General features: G+C 40.7%; 1 protein-coding gene and 2 non-coding genes across 4 annotated transcripts in view; all 3 read left to right on the forward strand.

The window, feature by feature from the left end:
• Positions 1-22,955, forward strand: part of LOC124152454 (codanin-1-like) — a 43,906-nt gene that overhangs the window by 16,894 nt on the left and 4,057 nt on the right. For both annotated transcript variants that reach the window (XM_048388595.1, XM_048388596.1), the window contains exons 12-26: positions 5,635-5,794; positions 7,510-7,584; positions 8,591-8,734; positions 9,944-10,110; positions 10,454-10,535; positions 10,925-11,017; positions 11,306-11,360; positions 13,236-13,360; positions 14,124-14,324; positions 16,588-16,670; positions 17,542-17,687; positions 18,448-18,611; positions 19,496-19,597; positions 20,413-20,476; positions 22,397-22,542. In XM_048388595.1, the coding sequence (XP_048244552.1) occupies positions 5,635-5,794; positions 7,510-7,584; positions 8,591-8,734; positions 9,944-10,110; positions 10,454-10,535; positions 10,925-11,017; positions 11,306-11,360; positions 13,236-13,360; positions 14,124-14,324; positions 16,588-16,670; positions 17,542-17,687; positions 18,448-18,611; positions 19,496-19,597; positions 20,413-20,476; positions 22,397-22,542 (1,807 nt within the window). The remainder of the gene's footprint in view (positions 1-5,634; positions 5,795-7,509; positions 7,585-8,590; positions 8,735-9,943; positions 10,111-10,453; positions 10,536-10,924; positions 11,018-11,305; positions 11,361-13,235; positions 13,361-14,123; positions 14,325-16,587; positions 16,671-17,541; positions 17,688-18,447; positions 18,612-19,495; positions 19,598-20,412; positions 20,477-22,396; positions 22,543-22,955) is intronic.
• Positions 1,535-1,727, forward strand: LOC124152472. Its single transcript, XR_006863521.1, has one exon. It is a non-coding gene; the product is annotated as a U2 spliceosomal RNA (small nuclear RNA).
• On the forward strand, positions 3,455-3,642 carry LOC124152474. Its single transcript, XR_006863522.1, has one exon. It is a non-coding gene; the product is annotated as a U2 spliceosomal RNA (small nuclear RNA).

Raw genomic sequence — 22,955 nt, forward strand, 5'->3', positions numbered from 1 at the left:
GCACCATACCCGTGTTCGTGGGTTTCACCAAAGTGGTAAACGTCTGAGACCTGCACCACTTCGGGCTTTCCTCGCACATTAAGCTGACACGCCATGAAAAAAACTGGAATAATGTTAAAACATACGTAAAACCCAAGTCACTCACTATAACCGTGATGACCTTGTATCCTCGTTGCCATTGGTAAAAGTGTCAATAAAATGTTTTCTTCATCAGATTTGCAGATAGTGTGTTTATTTTACTCCAGTTAATAACATCTGGTTTATAGGTATCATAGCAAGTAGGGATGTCTTGTTTTGAAAATTTTTTAACTGGTTACTCGTCTTTTTGTGTTTTATCCTACACATAACATCAGTCATAATTATGTTAACAAGAATTGAGAAATTTTTAATTTCAATTTGGGAAGTTTCACTGACATTTTGTGCAAACTTGGGGCCGAATATCTGCCTTTGTGCAGGTGGAGATAAATCTCTGTTGACAGTATTGCAGACTTGGGGCCGAATATCTGCCTTTGTGCAGGTGGAGATAAATCTCTGTTGACAGTATTGCAGACTTGGGGCCGAATATCTGCCTTTGAGTAGGTGGAGATAAATCTCTGATGACAGTATTTCAGAGTGTGGGTTTAGTGTATTTTACAGTGAATACATCAGATTACAACAAAATTAATACTGACACTTACATAACAACAAATGATTATAAATAATAAGGATAAGAAATACAATTTTTCACATTCATCATTGGCCTAGTAGCAAAGATTGTGTGACGGGTTATTTTTTGTTTAGGTGACAGTTTAAGTTTGATAAGCCTGTGAGTGAATAATTTGAGATTATAGAGCAACTTCATTCAGTTTAAGATCTAATTTATCTCCCTTGAAATGTTGCTATATTTAGAATTTCTTTGTCTGACCCATCAACAAATCGAAGTAGAATATGTCTGAGTGTGAACTTTCTAACAACTTTTTAAAAATATAATTTCATATTTTATTTCTACAGTAAACATAATAAAACATTCAAATATCATAAAATACATCTTAAGTTTTTTATACCAAGTTTAAACATAAATGATCTGATTATTTGAAGGAAATATATTTGTTCAAACTATGTCATAAACATTCAAGCAAATTTCTGTTTGTAATAACCATAGAAGTTCCACAATGTTTTTTGCTTTTTATACTCAGGTTCAGTTGGTATCAGAAGCAAGAGAGCTGTTATCATTTGTTGAGCGTGGTTGAGGTTAAAGTAGGTCATTAGCTATTTATAGCACAACGGCTGCCTCCACTGTACGTTCAAGCGTGTTAGCGACAGCCCGATATCAGTCATAGATTCACACATTTCTTTTATTATAGCCTTCTCTGTGAAATAAAAAATAAAATAAATTTAATCATAATTGAGATATAATTTCTGCCAATATTGTGTATATATATTGATAAGTTTATCCTACTTTCCCAAAATTTAAATTTGAAAAAGAAAACTGGAATATACCCAACCTCAGAAAATATGACCGCAGGTATAATTGTCAAATGCACCATATCTCGGTATCGCTTCTCGGCCTTTTGGCTAAGATCAAAGTGTAGTATCTGTTCTTATCAGCTTAATATCTGATACGTCCCCCATTGGGGGACATCGATATTAAACTGATTTTTGGTACTCGGCGAAGAGTCAGGGGCTTGCTCCGCCTTTGCCACGGGTTGACCTGGTATTGCAGTACCTCCAGGACCGGCCCACTCCCTCTGGGGAGAAATAAATAAATAAAAGATAGAATTCCCCCTTCAGCAAGGAGATTGACACTCCTCTTAAATGGTCCTCAGAGTAAAACAAAGTTTGATAATAAACTTTTAGGAGGGGCTGATATTTCAAAAAGCTACATTTAGTAATGTTCACAGACTGTTCAGAAACAATGTCTAACATTTCAGTTGATATATGTAAGACAATATTGTATGTTGACGTGGTGTAAGATTGTGACATGAATTTCCAATGTCAGCCTAATCTCTGCTTTCAGTGAGTGTCAGTCACTTAAATAAAGATGATCCCCCCGTAGTTATTCCAGGTAAGACTAGATTCCCAGCAACCTATGCGGGTTGTAAGAGGCGACCAAAAAGATGGGGTGGTCAGATTTGGGTGACTTAGTTGTCGGCGTGTCATTGTACCCCTATTGTGTGGATCGTTGTTCACAAAATCAATCACTGGATTGTCTGGTCCAGACTTGATTATTTACGGGTCATCATATAGGTGGAATACATCTGATTGTGGCGATAACAACATCTTACAAATGAAAATACAGGAATCCACTAAAGCGACAATTAATCCTATTTCTAAATTGATGTATTAACAAAACAGGAACCACATTCTCTGCTGAAACAATTGTATCGGAACCATTTTGACCTATGGAAAGAATATGAGACAAAATCTATGAAATGGATGTGTAACTTTTAAGATATATTTTTATATTGTGAACTTATCAGACCATTCTTACGAAGTCAGAATACAGTATAATGCTAAAACTATTTGTGCTCTGCTTTAGGCTGGTCCTGATATAAATAGATTACTTTGGTTGGTTGTATAGTTATGTTCTAAAACAACACCCCACCTCGCCCCTGAAAGATCATTATTTAATGTCCAGTTTCATATGGATGTAAAGCTGTTTCCCCAACCGACCACTTACAAGATGATATACAGGGTATTGAATGTATTGAATAACAAACACCCCAGATTTGAGGGGGATAATCTGAGTGATGTGATCCAAAACCTGAAACTAGATAATTCTGTACCGTGTATACTGTAATTGTAGTATTAAACAGCCCCAGGTCTTAACCTAGAAACATTGTCACACCTGAAGCATTGCCTGTATTCTTTTAATAGACGGTGTTATTGACGTTCTCACTACGTAATGAACGTTGCCTGTATGCACAGGTTGAGGGAAACGTAGACAGTGTTATTGACGTTCTCACTACGTAATGAACGTTGTCTGTATGCACAGGTTGAGGGAAACGTAGACGGTGTTATTGACGTTCTCACTACGTAATGAACGTTGTCTGTATGCACAGGTTGAGGGAAACGTAGATGGTGTTATTGACGTTCTCACTACGTAATGAACGTTGTCTGTATGCACAGGTTGAGGGAAACGTAGACGGTGTTATTGACGTTCTCACTACGTAATGAACGTTGTCTGTATGCACAGGTTGAGGGAAACGTCGGGCGAACATTTCACAGGTTTAATAGCTGAACTTTCACTGACATTGTTTTCCTGTTGGTTTGGTTAGTTTGTTGAGTTTAACTTGACAACTTCTGGATGTAATAAAATCACATTCAACTGGGACCAGTTGCCATGGTAACTGGACAGGTTTATGTCCTGCATCATGGAATAAACATTTATATATCTCAGCCCGACTCTACCAGTACACTCCAAATGAGATTGATAGTCATTGACAATATAGATGTCCACTTTTCTGGGGTCGGTATCGCTTTGCGGCTGAAATGGCCAAGATCAAAGTGTAGTATCTGTTCTTATCAGCTTAATATCTGATACGTCCTTCATTGTGACATCGATATTAAACTGATTTTTGGTTGTGGGCAAAGTGAGAGCTTGCTTCTCCTTGCCACGGGTTGACCTGGTATTGCAGTACTTCCAGGACTGGCCCACTCCCCCTGGGGAGAAATAATAAAATAAAAGATAGAAAGACAAAGGGTAGACACTTGGGAAAATTCTAACTCCACATGAATATATACAAGTAATGGGGAACATAACATGATTCTCTTGTAATAACATCACATGGAACTGTAGTCCTTGCCACTTGAAATGGAATCACGAAATATCGCAATGATTAATTAACGAAGATAGCTACATGTGTGGTAATACTTGTAAAATGAAAACAAGCCATTCTCAAGATAAGGAATAGTACTTCAGTAATGCCAAAAATTGCAACATACGCTTTTCTTAGCTATAAACATGATCATTGAGTTTTAATCGCGTGGTTACAATCCGGACAAGAATTGACGGTCAGGTGACTGCAAGCCGTTATATTTAGGAGTAACGGTGGTCAACAGCGTCAATACTACATCTGCACATACTTATCTCTCAGTAATGTGTATACGTTGCACACTCTGCCAAAATTATAGTCGCTCGCAGTCACCTGATCAATGATGACCAACACATGTAACTGCCACAGGTACATTAACAACTTCGGAAATCTCTTGTACTTGTACTTGTGTCTTGTACTTGATGTAAATGTATTATGACGCACTGTCGTTGTGAATGACTTAGTGAGGTAGTTCTTAACACACCTTTCTCTCCCAATGATGATATTTTTTTAATACATTTGATATAAACAAACTACAACAGATGTTCCTTTAGAGAAAGTTGAGCATACATACTCTCACGCCACCTCTCTTTAACTATTTTATTCCGCGATACAGCTGGTTGTTGTATGGCTGTCAAAGTAAACATGAAGTCACACTGGATACTAAATGAAATTGTGTATAGATCTACACCTACATCCTTTGAGGTGAAAAAAAGTGATATAAAAAATTATAAGAGTTGACTTTCACTTTGTGTGAGTTTATTGCAGTATGAACCTGCATAGTGAGGGCCAAACTGTATGAGCGTTTATATGAAGTGTTCATTTACCATGAACCCAGATCAGTTTATTACCTCCACAACATTACATTGCCCTTACATAACATACATGGATATTTCAGGGCTCGATTTAGCTGTATAAAACATGCACAAGTGCAGCCTATTATTGCAAAATGCCACCTTACCTTTATGTCAGCATGAACCAACACTGGTAGCAGATCCGTCTATGTTTGACAAATTTATCGGTACAGGTTGGGTTTGTTTGGTGCAAGTTAGATCAAGTTCTTTAATCGAGCCCTGAATTTATCCTAAACAAACTGCATGACACTCTTTGTCCTATCATGCAATATCAAATCCTCAGACCAAGTTTAATCTATATGTTTATTGGGTAGAATAGGTCTTCAGCAACCCATGCTTGTTGTCAAAGGTGACTATGCTTGTCGTAAGAGGCGACTAATGGGATCGGGTGGTCAGGCTCGCTGACTGGTTGCATGTCATCGAATCCCAATTGCGTGGATCGATGCTCATAATGTCAATCACTGGATTGTCTGGTCCAGACTCGATTATTTACAGACTGCCGACACAGGTGGAATATTGCTGAGTGCGGTGTTAAACAACAAACAAACAAACAAATCTATATGTTTGTTCTAAATTCTATTTACTGCGGTTAAATCTACAAATAATCTAGCTTTATCTCCTTATCAAAATAAACAGTTTATTAGGTGAAGATTGCAAGATTTAAAGTGTGACTATGTTGTCCTGTGTATATTCTCCAGATTATAGGATTGCAAGATTTAAAGTGTGACTATGTTGTCCTGTGTATTTTCTCCAGATTATAGGATTGCAAGATTTAAAGTGTGACTATGTTGTCCTGTGTATATTCTCCAGATTATAGGATTGCAAGATTTAAAGTGTGACTATGTTGTCCTGTGTATTTTCTCCAGATTATAGGATTGCAAGATTGCAAGATTTAAAGTATGACTATGTTGTCCTGTGTATATTCTCCAGATTATAGGATTGCAAGATTTAAAGTGTGACTATGTTGTCCTGTGTGTTTTCTCCAGACTACAGGAGCGCTTCATCAAGCCCTTCAGCCTGGGCGGGCCGTGTCCGACACCCAGTTTTACTGGCTACCAGGAGTTTTTCCGGGATTTCATCACAGCTGCTGGCAATGCTATCTTCAACCAGCATCTGACTAATACCCTGGTTGCCAAGGTTACTGAGGTATTATTTTTTGGTGACCGATTTTTTCCAATCACAGGTATTTATATAGGATTTCAAACTAAGTGTGCTTGGCATGCAAACTGGGAAAATTATTCAAAATTGATACTTTCTTAAATTGTTATTCACTGGTGCATTCACTGTAATGGTGGAAAGGTGAGCACTGAAGCCTTTTTGTTCGTCTTTTTTTTAAACCTTTTATCAGTGAAATGCAGCGTTAGAAATTGGCACTAGTCCTATAGTCCTTGCCAAACTGCCCAATAGTAAAGGTATCATAAGGACTAGTAGAAATTTGTCATTTTTAGGGGGTTTGCAATTTGTTATTATTATAAGGACTAGTGGACTGAAACTGTTATTTTCTACCGCTGGAAATGCAAGTGACCTTTACAAAGCCATAACACTGGTCATCATTGGTTATAACTGCTTGAGGAGGCACGGCTTGCCCAGTCGTCTAATTCGCCGTGCACTGCTGCATCCCATGAACTCGCCTGAAACCTATTGTTGTGGGTTTGAGTCCCGATTTGACCCGATTGTGTTTCTAGGTTTGTTAGTACCAAACCGGTGCCAGTAGGTTTCTCGTAAGTGTTAAACACCTGAGACCTGCGTTACTGAGGCTTTCCTCCCACAGACTAGAATGATTCTTTTTCTGATTTTTAGGGGATCCGGGGACAAACCCCTGTTTCACAAGGCAATCACAACATAAGAACTCCCATAAGCTACACTTTAATATAGAATTACAATAGTCAATCCAATGAAATATCTTTGTGGAACAACCCGTGAAGGTCCGGGTAGAGATTAGGTCTTCAGCAAACCATGCTTGCTGAAAGAGGCGACTATGCTTGTAAGAGGCGACTAACAGGATTTGGTGGCCAGACACGCTGACTTGGTTGATGCATGTCATCATATCCCTGTTGCGTAGATTGATGCTCAAGATGTCAATCACTGGATTGTCTGATCCAGAGTCAATCTTTTACAGACTGTGATCATATGGCTGGAATGTTGTTAAACAACAAACAAACAAACAAATCTTTGTGGAACAAAGTCCAAGGACATGAAGTCCGGAAAAGTCTTGGAATTTTGGTACGATCTTTCCAGGAGTGAAATAATTTGGGAAAATAAATAATTGTTAAAAGGTCAAGGAAGAGTCAAGGAAAACTTATATTTTCATACCAGTTTTATATTTCTGGTGAGATATCAGTGACTGGAAAATAATTAAATTTCTCCATTTGGCCTGTTTTTATGTTATTCGGAATTAATACTCTTAATGTTTGTTATTTCTGTTGTGTTTTTTACTGATATGATGTCATGGAAAACTGACATAATACCCTGGAAACAAACATGGAAAAAAACTGGAAATTTGTCAGGCTAATTGTGTATAAACCCATCTTCCCGAGGCAAGGGAGTTAACTGACTGTAACAGTCCAGTTACCACCAATGCCGAACTAGGTTTGAATTTCTGGGCTCGATCGCAGCGCCACCTGTGGCTATTACGAGTTATGTCCCTGGACTTTAATAGTCAGTTAACTCCCTTGCCTCGGGAAGATGGTATGCACTCTGTATCATACATTTCGTAAGAGCTGACAAAGATAGGTGTTACATTGTGTGACTGCCTGTATCATCCTCATACCATGATGCTCTGCTGAGCCCAGAATTGAGTCTTCACAAGCTGCAGTGATATTGCGGATCACCCACTGATATGCATCGTTTGTTGTGTACAGTTGAACAACACAGAGTTTGGGACGTCTAGCGGTGATCGCACCATTTCGACCAGCTCGGAGACTGAGGAGGAGGAGGTAAGGAGTTTCACAGGAATTTCTTGTTTTTCATGTTCAAAATTCAGGAGTCATATAGTTGTTTAATGAATATTTCCTCTGTGAATATCAAAAGAGGTGGTGAACTTTCACAAGAGAAATTCAAATAATGAACTTTTCAGTGAAGTGTTAGTTCTATCTCAGACAAAGTTAAAAAGATCAGAAAACAAGATATTTATCAGAACCCCCTTAAACATGTTGATCATATTACACTCCACTTAATCAACCCTGTCATCATTTGGTTATGTTTTGTTGTCATTTTCAGAGATTTTCAGAGATGTTTTTCCTTACCTGATGCGACACAGTGCTTTAGCTTTCCCACCTTATACAAACAGACAGTACTGAAACAGAGAGACAGTTGAAACACATGAGCACATTTTCGCGCCAGTCGCCATCTTGCTTTTATCGTGTTGTTTGTCAATGCATCTCTCCCAGGATGGGCACCCACCTTCTCCAGGGATAACTCGTGGGTATCGGGGCACGGGCTATAGTCTGTTTCAACTGTTTCTCTGTTCCAGTAACCGCCTCCGTGGTCTAGTGGTAGAGCGTCCGCCCGGAGAGCGGAAGGTCCGGGGTTCGATCCCCACCCGCGTCATACCAAAAGACGTTAAGAGATGGTACTTGTTGTTACTCTGTCTGGCGCTCGGCATTAAGGGGCTAAAACAAGGACTGGTCGGCTCGGAGTCAGTATACTGTGTCTGAGTGGGGTATTCATGTTAAACTGCGGCATGGTATCTCAGTGGGCTAGCACTATAAATTGGCATCAGTCCGGACTAGTACAAGCAGCCACACAAACACACACACGTACAAGCACGTCACTATATAAGTGCAATAATCTTGGACGCGACGTTAAACCCAATTTCACCTCACCTCACCCTTGTTCCAGTACTGTCTGTTTGTAGAAAGTAGAGAAGCTGAAGCTGTGTAGCATCAGGTAAGTATAAAAACATTGCATTTATCCCGAAATGCTCATATTTATCTTTATTAGGATCAGCACGAGTTGTTTGCTTCCTGTTTGATGACGCTGCGGCTTCTGGGGAAATTCCTGGGTTTTGTGACATTCCTGCCATACCAGACCACAGAACCGCTGCCCGACTCCATGCGGGCCAGCTATACTGCTCATAGGAACACAGTATGTTTGGAGCATGCTTAGACAGCTTCACAAACTAATTTTGAGTATTAGAAATTACTTAGTCTGTCAATGTAATGCCCAGGGCTCCAGATATTTTCTGAGCCAATTATGATTCCAGGACTTGATTTATCGATATAAAACATGCACCAGTGCAACCTATTGTTAAAAAATGCATCTTAATAGTTATGTCTACATGCATGCACCAAGTGCATGTAAAACAATTCAAATTTGTGTCTTACTAACCCTTACTTGTTGATACAACAACGATCTTTGAACCCACTCAATTCCTCAAAGTTGTATTTACCATATAGTACATAACTAATAACTGTATTATGTGTAATTCATAATTACACAGTCATCAGAGATCTGAGATTTTACTTATTTAGACTTATTTAATGCATCTATATTTCAACTTTGATGATTTTATGGGACCAGGGTGCAACCTGGTTTTGTCCAGTGCAACTAGCTTTTCATATCAACTTTCACCTGGTGCAAATTAAGCCAGGTTCTTAAATTGAGCCCTGTGATTCAGATGTGATTATACTTACACATAACTTCTTTTTATCCCCCGCCCAACAAAGTTGGCTGGGGGTATAGAAACGGGCTCCGTCCGTCTGTCCGTCACGTTACGTTTCCAGATCATAACTCAGAAACCGTCCAATATTTTTTCATGAAACTTTGCAGGTCTGTCAGATACATGCTGAACTGGTGCCTTTTGCTATTTAGAAATTTTAGAAATTTATGTTTCAATGGCGACAAGATGGACTTAGGTTCCAAACTCTTCTTTTTTTTACAATTTCCATGACAAGTTCCACCTTGGTTAAAAAAGGTTAGGGTTTGTTTAGATTTAATTATGTCATAAATTCTGCAACAGGGGCGGGGGATATAGCCACATTCGTGGCAAACTCTTGTTACATTTTGTAAGTGAGTGAGTTAAAATTTAACGTCGCATCGGCATTATGTCAGCCATATAGCGATGTATTTGTAAGTAAGCAACTCAAAATTAATTGGGTTATTCTGATTTATTTTTGCATATTATACACAGCTTATCTGATGCTCTGAATGAAATGACATGAAGTTGTGAAAGAGATAATGGAATATGGCTGGTCTCTCATCCAGCTGGACAGTTCAATTCACAGAAAACTGTGTTTTGTGTTGTGGCTGACGAGATGTTTTGTGCTGACTGGAACCAACAAATTGTTTCCCCAGATTCCGTCTCCCCTGGACTTTGTGGCCACGGTACACGGCGCCATCTCCTCCCGGAGACTTGTCCTCACCATACCCTGGCTGGTGGAGTTCGCCTCCCAGATGGACTCAATCGCTCCCACGGTGCAGGTGTACCAGCGCTTCCTGTCCGGCCTCCGACATGTCCTCAGGTAGGGGAGACAACTCATGACTGCCAATACTACTTGTTATTTTGCAGACAGATTTTTATTCAGAAAAATTTTGTTTGGTTATACACAGTTTGGGAAAAGAACCATTTACAAGAAATAATAAAAGCAAATTGCTGTTCGTAGTCCATTTAATGGTGTTTGTTGGAAAATTTAGCAACATTTTGTAATTTCTGCTTGAAGTATTGACTGGGGCATTGAAAAATATTCACTCATTTACTCACATCTGATGGCATTTTGAAGGGTGATACTTTTTATGTTGATTAGTTTGAGTGAAAATAGTTTTGAACTGTATCTTCCTTGAAACAGACTGGGTATTGTTTTGCAGAATATCATGGGAGAGAGCGTCCACAAACCAGTGTTTCTATGGCAACCTGATGGTGGTCGTGTTGATAAGCTGGCTGTTTGATGTAAGTTGACCTCCAAGAAGGTGATATTCTTGTCATCTTGTCGTCATGTGCTCTCTCTCTCTCTCTCTCCTCTCTCTCTCTCCCTCCCTCTCTCTCTCTCTCTCTCTCTCTTTCTCTCTCTCTCTCACTCACTCACTCACTCACTCACTCACTCACATACATCAAGCTTAAGAGCCGATGTAGGAATCTACATTGAAACGTCGCTATATGCAATAATCAAGAAGTTGTTATCCATAAAGTTGTACATTTTCTTACTTACCAACTTCAAGAAGGATGTTTATGATGTCAATCACTGGATTGTCTGGTCCAGACACCATTATATACAGACTGGCGTGAGTGCAGCAGCAAACAACACACACACATGTTCACTAAGTCGCTACCTCTTCCAGACCCCGATGATGCCCGACGGTCTGTTCTTTAAGGAAGTAAGTGAGGAGGAGAACAGAGGTGACAGGGGCGACACCACACAGCTTCTACCTCTGGTGAGTAGCAGCACCTGTCTGGGGGGACCAGCCATTCAATTAACGGAGGAGCAAGGGGGTGGGGACGTCAGGTAGAAAGAAAAATGCAAACCTAGTTGTTTAAATGATAAAACACAATAAATTGTTCAAATTGGATGGATTATGAAATAACATTGATAATTTAAATACATGCAAATGAATTCTTTAAGAATACATGGTAAAATCTGCATTGATTATTTTCTGTGCCAGTTGAAGGAACAGGTAGTATTATATATCATTGTACAGGCAGGATTGAATTTTTGTTTTCAGGATGACCTTGACCTTGTGTCACAGGATCTTCTGTACACATGCTGTCCTTACGTGGGTGAGTAATGACGGTACAATTATCTGAAACCGTTGGGTTGGTGTTGATAAGTATCATTCTCACTATACTATGTACATACAGGCATTCTAAACATTTCAAACGAAACAACAAATTCTGAATGAAACAGTTTTCAATGCTAAACTCCTGTGCAATGTACAGAATCCTGAATCTGTCTTATCTGCCTTGATGCATCTTCCCGAGGCAAGAGAGTTAACTGACTTTAAAAGTCCTGTTTCCACCCTTGCCGAACTAGGCTGGAACTACTGGGCTCGATCGCAGCGCCACTAGTGGCTATTACCAGATATGTCCCTTCTAAACCTCGCCTACGGACCAATCAGATTCCACCTCTCGTATCACTTGCGATTGCTTCACACAAAACGGTGGCGCCGAGTCAGGACGATCTGATCAATAATCAAGTTCTATATTGTGACAAAACGGGTCTTACATCGCGGAATGCATCAAATCACATGCGCACCTTGATTAAAAACATGAAAAGATTTGGAAAATATCTGCTGACAACGAGATGTCAGTGCACATGCTTTGCAAATCCTGCAATCAACCGAAATCTGCGATTTTGATTGGACTATGCATAGACTCGTTAGTCCAGCCAAAATGTAACTCCATAATACCAGCCTAGTTCGGCAAGGGTGGAAACTGGACTTTTATAGTCAGTTAACTCTCTTGCCTCGGGATGATGGCCTTGATGTGGAGATGAAACCAAAGCCCAGGATTTTCAGTCAGTGAACATTCTCCTCCCACTTGTGGACCTGTCCCTTGTGTGGATGCCAGGGCAGAATAGGCCCCCAGCCTCCCATGTTAGCCCCATGTTCGTCCAGTGTCCCAAATAACTGCCTGTCCATCTGCCCGTCTGCCCGCCTGCCCGTCTGCCCGTTGCTAGTAACATTTCTGCTGGTCTGCATGAAATTTTCTTCAACCTGTGCGACTGTCTGGCAGATAACTTTAAGACTACTACATATTCAGTTTTATTATAACTCCTTGTAGTTTCTCAAGTAACTAATTGCATTATTCCCCAATTTGGAATTAAATATTTGCCAAGTCGTGTTAATGTTTGGCAGAGGTGACTTGCATTCCTCCAATAACAGGACCAAAAACACGAAGAGTCTTTCAGTTTTATGTCCAATTTCGAACAAAATCATGTTGTTGTTTTCCAATTTGTTTAACAAGGGCACTTTGTTTGACATCCGAGATAAGTCCCTGACTGTTCACTATCTCGAGGACCGGTCTCCATCTTCCCAAGGCAAAGGAGGTGACTGACTATGTACATCCAGTTTCCACTCTTGCCGAACTAGGCTGGAATTATGGAGTTATATTTTGGCTAGACCAACGAGTCTATGTATAGTCCAAGTGTAGATTTCTGTTGACTGCAAGATTTGTAAAGCATGTGTATCGCCAACTCAACATCAACATATATTTTCCAAATATTTGCATCTCACATGATTTGATGCACTTCACGAGGTAAGACTTGTGTTTTCATAATATAGATTTTCTTGACTGGGCGCCACAATTTTGTTTGAAGCAAATGGAAGTGATGTGAGATTGGTCAATAGGAGGGACATAGAAGGGACAAAACTCGTAAGATCCACTGGTGGCGCTATAATCGAAATTCCAGTCTTGTTCAGCAAGGGAGGAAACTGGGCATATATAGTCCGTTAACTTCCTTGCCTGGCAAGATGCCGATCAGTTGATGGTACGTCTTGTGATCCAGTTGTTCAGCAAGGGAGGAAACTGGGCATATATAGTCAGTTAACTTCCTTGCCTGGCAAGATGCCGATCTGTTGATGGTACGTCTTGTGATCCAGTAGATCAGAGTAAGATTGGGAATGTTTCTCCAAAGTGTCATGGTTTGTTCTGCAGCCGAGATGCGCAACTTGATGATGGAGTTTGCTGTGGGGACCAACACTCGAGGCACCATCAGGAAGATCACCCCTACCGCAGCCAACACCGGGCAGTCGGCGACCTTCACCCAGAAACAGCTGCAGGTGAGACAACAGCTGAAGTTGTTCATAAAGGAACTTAATGTAGATGGATTCAAAAGCTGGTTCCCCCCGATTATGTTACTAGGTTTGTCGTGGGTTTCATCAAAGTAGTAAATGCTAAGACCTGCATCACTTAGGGCTTTCCTCACACATTAAGCTGACACGCTGTGATATAACTGGAAAACGTTTAAAGCAGTGAAAAATCCAACTGGATCCACTGGTGGCGCTATAACTCACTCACTCACTCACTCACTCACTCACTCACTCACTCACTCACTCACTCACTCACTCACTCACTCACTCACTCACTCACTCACTCACTCACTCACTCACTCACTCACTCACTCACTCACTCACTCACTCACTCACTCACTCACTCACATAGATGGATGAAACATAGATAGTCAATGAGAGATGACAAGCCATGTAATATTGGTCATTTAATTATGCAGTAAACATAGTGACACAGTCTGGAAGACATCCTTCCAGCGATACTTACCAATGATGAGTTAATCAGAAAATGTGTCGGATGAAGAGGGTTTTACTGTACCAATGGCCAGATAAGTTGATATCACAGATTTTGCTTGTTTACATACATTTTAGCCTGTTTCCTGCCAATATTTTCTTACTGTGCAGAGTTGCATCCCTTAGTTGCAACAGGATATGCTGGTTTTGCCACAATTATGATCCTGGTTCTGTCAGCTTTTGGGGGGGAGGGGGAATAAAATCCAACTCAAACCTCCTGACAATAGATTCTTAATTACAGACTCAGCTGGAAGAGAATTTCTTTCACAACCATCCATCGTCTCTCAAACGTACTGTGGAGTTTGTAGGGGAGAGAACTGCGTCCAACTTCATCAAGCAGTTTCGAAGCTCCATCCTTCCAAAGCAGTTGACAGCAGCTAAACAAAGGGTCAAGGATCTGAAGGAAAGGTTAAAACTGCTGGACAAAGACAAGAGAAAAATGGTAACGTGTTCTATGAGCTTGACAATCTTAGACCTGCATCACTCCAGGCTTTCCTCTAACTTTAAGCTGACATGCCTTGATAACACTTAAATAGAACTCACTCGTGGTCAAGAGTGAGTGAGCGAGCATGGTATTACGCCGCTTTTAGCAATATTCCAGCAATATCACGGCGGGGGACACCAGAAATGGGCTTCACACATTGTACCCATGTCGGGAATCGAACCCAGGTCTTCGGAGTGACGAGCAGCGCTTTAACCACTAGGCTACCCGACCACCCCTCGTGGTAAAGAGTGGTCAGTGAAACATGTTTCAAACTAAAGCCAGGTTTTGACCATCATGGGATTCTTGATCGGGAGAAATCCCCAGTCTCAGTGAATCAGATGAGTACTGGTGTTACAACAGGAAGTTTTGATTACGATAATAAAATTGTATGCCCTTTATTCTATCAAACACCTCTCTCTCTGTATGAATACTCTAGGAGTGAAATGACATCTCTCAAAATTTCACACATCCCTGACACAAGTGTCATAGTTCAATGGAATTGTTAATGCAATAGGCAATTATGCAGTCATACAGTCTACCACTACCTGTACTTTTGCCTATCTTTATTGGGAGCGGTCGGGTAGCCTAGTGGTTAAAGCGTTTGCTCGTCACCCTGAAGACCCTGAAGAAGAGACGTAAAACCATACTCACTCACTCACTCACTATTTTTATTGCAAGTTTTGAGCCAAGAAGCCATGATGTGATGACATGACAGTGTTTGAAATAATTTTAAGACCCAACAAGACGGTCAGGCAGGTCACCCATAACTGCTGCCTGCCCATCTTTAAAGTTATCTGCTTGCTTTCAGACATATTATCATGCAGCCCGACAGAAATGTTACCTGCTTGTCGTAACGGATTGGGTGGTCAGACTCGGTGACTTGGTGGATAGCGTGTCATCGTATCCCAATTGTGTGAATCAATGCTCATGATGTTAATCACTGGATTGTCTTGTGTAGACTTGATTATTTACGATATGGCTGAAATATTGCCGATGTGACGTAAAGCATTACCTCACTCACTCACTCACTTGATTATTTACAGACCGCTGCCAAACAGCAGTAATATTGCTGAGTTCAGCGTTATACATGCTAATAAAAACAGAACAGAACAGACCTGTATTCACTCAAGGCTATGAACATAGAATAATGGCGTGCTTGCAGAGGTCTATTATTTGTGATGTGGCAGCAAAAGATACAATAGTTGTTCCATTAAAATGTACAAGAAGTGAGACAGTTTCCTAAGAGTAGATATGTTTTTAAATTGAATGTTTTTTGGTTTTGGTTTGTTGTTTAACGCCACACTCAGCAACATTCCAGCTATATGACGGCGGTCTGTAAATAATCGTGTCTGGACCACACAATCCAGTGATTTACATCATGAACATTGATCCACGCAATTGGGATCGATGACATGCATCAACCAAGTCAGCGAGTCTGACCACCCGATCCCGTTAGTCGCCTTTTACGACAAACATAGTCACCTTTTACGGCAAGCATGGGTTGCTGAAGACCTATTCTATCCCGGAATCTTCACGGGTCTTTAAATTGAATGACTTGGTCATTTTGAAAAGTGATGATCGATTGATGTAATAAAGAGATAAGAACCTTCTTGTTTCATTTAAATGCATAAAAGGGTTTTCTACTGCAGTATCATTTAATGGATATTTATACAGGTTCTTCTGCCATCTACCTGTTTCTACCTATAGATAGACGGTGAAATCTGAAAGTCTGAAATGAACTAAACTATTTTACATTTACAAGACAAATTTTGTAGATAAAATTCAGTGTCAGTTTTTTCTTTAATTGTCTTGTTGAATCTGCTTTTACTCGATGTTTCTCGGTCAAACAAACAATCACATCCTAATTGCTTTACTTTAAATAAACATGCATCACTAGTAGACCACGTATCAGCCTCATGTGTTTACGAGTGATGTAGTAGACATGTGAAGATCCGGGGTAGAATAGGCGACTAACGGGATTGGGTGGTCAGGCTTGCTGACTTGGTTGATGCATGTCATCGTATCCCAGTTGCGTGGATCGATGCTCATGATGTCAATCACTGGATTGTCGGGTCCAGACTCGATTATTTACAGACCGCCGTCATACAGCTGGATTATAACAAACAAAAAACAAACTAAAACAAGTGATGTAGAACGTTTGTGTATACAACCATGTCTGTGTTGTCATGCTGATGTTGCTTATGTGCTTCTGTCTGTCTAGGGTCTGCAGTCCGAGGAGGTGAACAGACTGGTGCCGCTGGTCTACGCTGACCTCAAGACACTGGTCAACAGAGAACAGAGAGAGTTAGTATATGGGCATGGTGTCCTGGGTGACGTTGTACAAAACAACCCTAGCGCTACTACTGTCGTAAGTCTGTGAGTTATGATGACCTTAGCGCTAAGATCACTTTGTACACCGGCCCCCAGATCTACACAAACAAACACAGGTGTTATGCTGGTTGTGAGGTGGCACAGCAGTTGAAGTGGATGTCTAGGTTAGATTCCCAACAGTGATAATGTTTAATGTTTCGTTTGTGAACTCCTTTGTGAAACATGTGTAGGAATATGTTTATGATATGAAGAAAGAAAAGAAGAGCTCAATTTTTTTGTTTTTTAAAAAGTCCCCACAAGTTTCATTTTTATGTCAAATGTTCATGTTAATTGATCAGACTGATTAATGGACTTCGAATAATAAAGCCAAGATGTTGAATAGTATTGACTGCTAAACACTGACAAATACATCATTTCAGTAAGTGGTTTGAGTCTATCCCAACAAGATGTACCATACGATATGATCTTAACATCCAACCTCAAAGGTTTTAGGGGACACGGGTGGCCCAGTCGTCTAAGGCGCCACGATTCGCTGTGCAGAGTTGCATCCCTTGGGCACGCCAGAAACCTATGATTGTGGGTTCGAATCCCGGTTCGCCCCGATTATGTTTCTGGTTTTGTCAGCACCATACCCATGCTCGTGGGTTTCACCAAAGTGGTAAACGTCGGAGAGCTGCATCACTTCGGGCTTTCCTGCCACATTAAGCTGACATGCCGCGATATAACTGGAATACTGTTAAAAGTGGCGTTAAACCCAACTCACTCACTCACTCATAGGTTTTACTTATACACAAGATGGGATCTTTAAAGAGAAAGGTTTGCATTAGTTGAAACGTTTCTTCAGATTTTGCCAGAAGAAAACACTGGCTGCACTCAAGCTGCTATTGCCGGAGGAACAGTCAACTTCAGTGGTTGCCATGGCAGCAGATATCTCAAGTCATCTGGCAGAAAGTCGGATCACACATTGGATCAGCACTAATATCACACTAGGTGGGTGTCAGTGAAAGTAGTCAGTTAGTCGTATCACACATTGGATCAGCACTAATGTCACACTAGGTGGGTGTCAGTGAAAGTTTTCAGTTAGTCGTATCACACATTGGATTAGCACTAATATCACACTATGTGGGTGTCAGTGAAAGTATTCAGTTAGTCGTATCACACATTGGATCAGCACTAATATCACACTAGGTGGGTGTCAGTGAAAGTATTCAGTTAGTCGTATCACACATTGGATCAGCACTAATATCACACTAGGTGGGTGTCAGTGAAAGTATTCAGTTAGTCGTATCACACATTGGATTAGCACTAATATCACACTAGGTGGGTGTCAGTGAAAGTATTCAGTTAGTCGTATCACACATTGGATCAGCACTAATATCACACTATGTGGGTGTCAGTGAAAGTATTCAGTTAGTCGTATCACACATTGGATTAGCACTAATATCACACTAGGTGGGTGTCAGTGAAAGTATTCAGTTAGTCGTATCACACATTGGATCAGCACTAATATCACACTAGGTGGGTGTCAGTGAAAGTATTCAGTTAGTCGTATCACACATTGGATCAGCACTTATATCACACTAGGTGGGTGTCAGTGAAAGTATTCAGTAAGTCATATCACACATTGGATCAGCACTAATATCACACTAAGTGGGTGTCAGCGAAAGTAGTCTGTGAGTCGTATCACATTGCTTCAGCAGAAATGTTGTGAAAATATTTCGGTACAGTTTGTACATTTTGTCAATTCCAGGTGTGATCCAAACTGAACTTACAGGATCCAGCAGTCGTTTCCTCTGTACCCATCTGTTGCTTGGCAACCAAAATTCCCAGACTGCCCCAGCCACAGAGAAGCCGGACATTAGCAGACACAAGGAGAACACTCGTGGTCTGTCTGACATCATCTGTGACATCAAGGTAAAGGACGCTTTTCTGTCAGTTAAACACAGGACATCAAGAAAGTTCTTTATATAGCAGTACTTTACTCTGAAATTGCATGCCACGACAATAGTTTTTCGCAGGCCTTCAGAATACGGCAGTGTATGTGTTAAAACAACTGTCACTCCGATAAGAGGTCATAGTTCAAATATGGATGCTCGCTTCATAAATCCATGATTGAACTCATTGGTGATTTTGAGCAAGCTTCATTATACAATCAATACTTGCAGTACTAAAGTAAAAAATCTATGACACAGTAGTAACAGTTTAAAATAATTCTGTCACCATACACTTTTATCAATTTTGAGGTGGTTCATCATTGATTAAACACTGCTAAATTTCATTTAAAACCAAATGCATTAGGCTAAAAAAAAAATAGTCTTCGCTCTCAGGCACAGCTCGCATCATCATAAAGTTTGTCGCACGTTTCATTTTTATTTCTTTTTTTAAATTTCTTTTTTTTAAATCCTTAAATATTCCAAGTCAGATGGTAGTCAAATACTGTATTCCAGTATTTTACTCATCAAGGACAACATTTATGTAGGGAGACCCTTTCCCAAAACTGTTTATTTGGTTACACATCTGTTTATTTGGTTACATACTAGTTTGAACAACAACAACAAAAATGCCTGAGAACCAATTATTTTATTTTTTTTAGCCTTAGGTACCACATGCTTGTCTGGAGATGCAACTTAACTTTTGATTAGCAACAGGCAGCAGTGTAGTAGTTGTAATACATAAACTCCAATATGCTCACTGCGGCTCACTGATGTACACCATCATTCACTGACTCGTTCACTGCGGCTCACTGATGTACACCATCATTCACTGACTCGTTCACTGAGGCTGACCAACTGTTCCAGGACGTGATAAGATGTCTACTGCTGTACCCGAGCTCCCAGTTGGACCTAGCTGGGTGTCTGGACCTGCTGTCTGAGGCCAACACAGCCCTGGTGGAGAGACAGGTAGGACTCACTGAGGCAATATAGGATGTGGTTGGAACGAAGATGGAGCGAGCATGAATTAGAGAAAGACCTTCAAAAACACTTGTTAAAGCAGTCTTTGTAAGGCGTTAAGAAGTTGGGAGAACATAAATGCATGCACTTTTTTATGGATAGCAACTTCTATTGTTCTTTGTACGACGTTTCAGAGCTACTTCTTGCTCCTTCGTCAGGTGAATGCTTAGTAAGTGTCATTATGTTCTATCTTTGTACATTAATCCTATGTCATTGGCTTTGTCATAATGTTGTTATCTTTGTACATTCATCCCACCTTGTGTTGTGTGAACGTCATGATAGTATACACACTAGTACAAATTTTTATTGATGTAAAGACGCCTCCGTGGTCTAGCGGTAGAGCGTTCGCCCGGAGAGCGGAAGGTCCGGGGTTCGATCTACCAAAAGACGTTAAAAGATGGTACTTGTTGTTACCCTGTCTGGCGCTCGGCATTAAGGGTCTAAAACAAGGACTGGTCGGCTCGGAGTCAGTATACTGTGTCTGAGTGGGGTATTCATGTTAAACTGCGGCATGGTATCTCAGTGAGCTAGCACTATAAATCGGCATCAGTCCGGACTAGAACAAGCAGCCACACACACACACACACACACACACACACACACACGTGCATGCACGTCGCTATATAAGTGCAATAATCTTGGACGCGAGGTTAAACCCAATTTCACTTCACCTCACCTATTGATGTAAACGTCTTTGATGCAGAGAGCCATGGCATACATGAAGTTCTGCTCTGGTTCTTCAACTTGTTCTATATTTGTTGCAGGATCTTGTGCCACTTGTAGTCAAATCTTTGGCTCAGCTGATTTTCAACCTAGCTATCACAGCTGGTAAGTCGGGATATAAATGTGTAAACCAGTGCTCATAACTTTGGTATCAGATACACTTCAATGAAATTGTTGATATTAGATATTAATTATGCAATATTTTCTTGAATCATCCTGCACATTTAAAGAGTATCAGCATTTACAGTGATAGAAACTAACATTTTTTTTCCGTGGTCTAGTGGTAGAGCGACCGCTGGGAGAGCGGAAGGCCCGGGTTTCGATCCCCGGCCGCGTAATAGCAAAATACGTTTAAAAATGGTATCTCAGTGAGCTAGCACTTTAAATCAGCATCAGTCCGGACTAGTACAATCAGCCACACACACGCGTTGCTATATAAGTGCAATAATCTTGGATGCGACGTTAAACCCCATTTCACCTCACCTTTAATGATAACATGTAGCAAAACTCTTCAAAATGGCAAATTTCTACTCGTTTTTATGGTACGGTAACTATTAGGCAATTTGGCAAGGGCTATACAGGATTCATACAGGCTTGAAAAGGCCTTGAATTTTAAGGTCCCCCTTGAAAAGTCGTGATTGTTAATGTCGACCTTGAAAAATCCTTGAAAATGACAAAAATAGCTTGATTATTAAATTTTGCTCACTGTATGCTTGCCAGCCACCCGATATGGAAGTATGCTAAACTAAAAACCGGACAATCCTGTCCTAGGGGAGGCAACTCCTACCGTTTAAATGTTTTTCACTCTGGAAAAACACTTGATTTGTACAAAATGATATATATATACATGTGCTTGTTTATAAAACTATTAAAATACTTAATAGACACAGTTAGATCTTCACTGGCCCAGCAGTTCTTCCACCAGGTACCTGTCTTACAGTCAAACAATGTCACTCTTTGCATATGTCACATGAACTGACTTGTAACTTATGCAGTCATTGACCACCTCCATGGTCTAGTGGTAGAGCATCAGCTCTGAGAACACAAGGTCCGGGGTTCAATCACCAGCCGCGTCATACCAAAAGACGTTAGAAGATGTTACTTTTGTTACCCAGTCTGGCACTCAGCATTAAGGGGCTAAAACAAGGACTGGTCGGCTCGGAACAGTATACTGTCTGATGGGGGTATTCATGTTAAACTGTGGCATGGTATCTCAGTGGGCTAGCACTATAAATCGGCCTCCGTCCAGACTAGTACAAGCAGCCAAACACACACATGCATGCATGTCGCTATATAAGTGCAATAATATGGACGCAACGTTAAATCCCATTTCACCTCACCTTATGCAGTCATCACAACAGCAGGTCACTGAATAGCCGCTAGAGCCAGTGAAGATTTGGGAGAGAATAGGTCTTCAACAACCAATGCTTTTCATAAGAGCCAACTATTCTTGTCGTAAGAGGCGACCAACTAAACAGGATCGGGTGGTCAGGCTCGCTGACTTGGTTGATACATGTTATCGTATCCCAATTGTGTAGGTCGATGCTCATGATGTCAATCCGATGATTGTCTGGTCCAGACTTGATTATTTACAGACCACTGTCATATGGTGGGAATATTGCTGAGTGGGACGTTAAACAATAAACAAACAAATAGCAATAATCAATCCGTCACAACAGGTCAGAGTGAGAGTGTCTGTGGTTGGTTTGTTTGTTTGTTGTTTAACGCCGCACTCAGCAATATTCCAGCTATTTGAAGGCGGGCTGTAAATAATCGAGCCTGGACCAGACAATCCAGTGATTGATATCATGTGCATCAACCCATGCAATTGGGATTGATGACCGTGCATCAACCAAGTAAGCGAGCCTGACCACCTGATCCCGTTAGTCGCCTTTTACGACAAGCATAGTCGCCTTTTACGGCAAGCATGGGTTGCTGAAGACCTATTCTACCCTGGAATCTTCACGGGTCGAAAGTGTCTGTGACCTATATAATGTGTGTTGAGAGTTATTCCCCCTTCTTCAGTGCTGGAGCGGCCTGGTGCTGTGTCTACAGAGATCTGTGCACGGTGCATCAGTGTGTGGAGGCAGCAGCTGGGCAAGGAGACAGAGTTTGATGGTTTGTGTTGTGCCAGAGTCATCCATGGCTTGTCCAAGAGTCACAAGTCGCAGGTACATACATGTAGTTCTCAAATGGCAATTTAAAATCTTCATTTTGAAAACTTGATGTTGGCACATATTATGTAAGGTCACATATCTATGTTCTTTATTTTCATAACTTGATAATTGAAGATGCAGAATGAATGTTAAGTTTCAATTGCTGACAGAAATAGCAGCCTGTCTGCTTTCCCGTGGCTGGTAACATTTCTGAGGGGATATGTGCAGCGTATTCCTATAATTTTTTAATATCATATACAGTGTTTCCATCGGACGAGAGGTCAGTCACATGACAGCGAAATTGACATTCATAAGTGTATGAACGTGACAATTTGACAGTCATACGTTTTTACGAGGATCAATGCTCATGATATTAATCACTGGATTTTCTGGTCCAGACTCAATTATTTACAGACTCTATAGACTCA

This window comes from Haliotis rufescens, unplaced genomic scaffold (assembly GCF_023055435.1).
Source record: "Haliotis rufescens isolate VD_foot unplaced genomic scaffold, xgHalRufe1.0.p SCAF_74, whole genome shotgun sequence".
Classification (NCBI taxonomy): domain Eukaryota; kingdom Metazoa; phylum Mollusca; class Gastropoda; order Lepetellida; family Haliotidae; genus Haliotis; species Haliotis rufescens.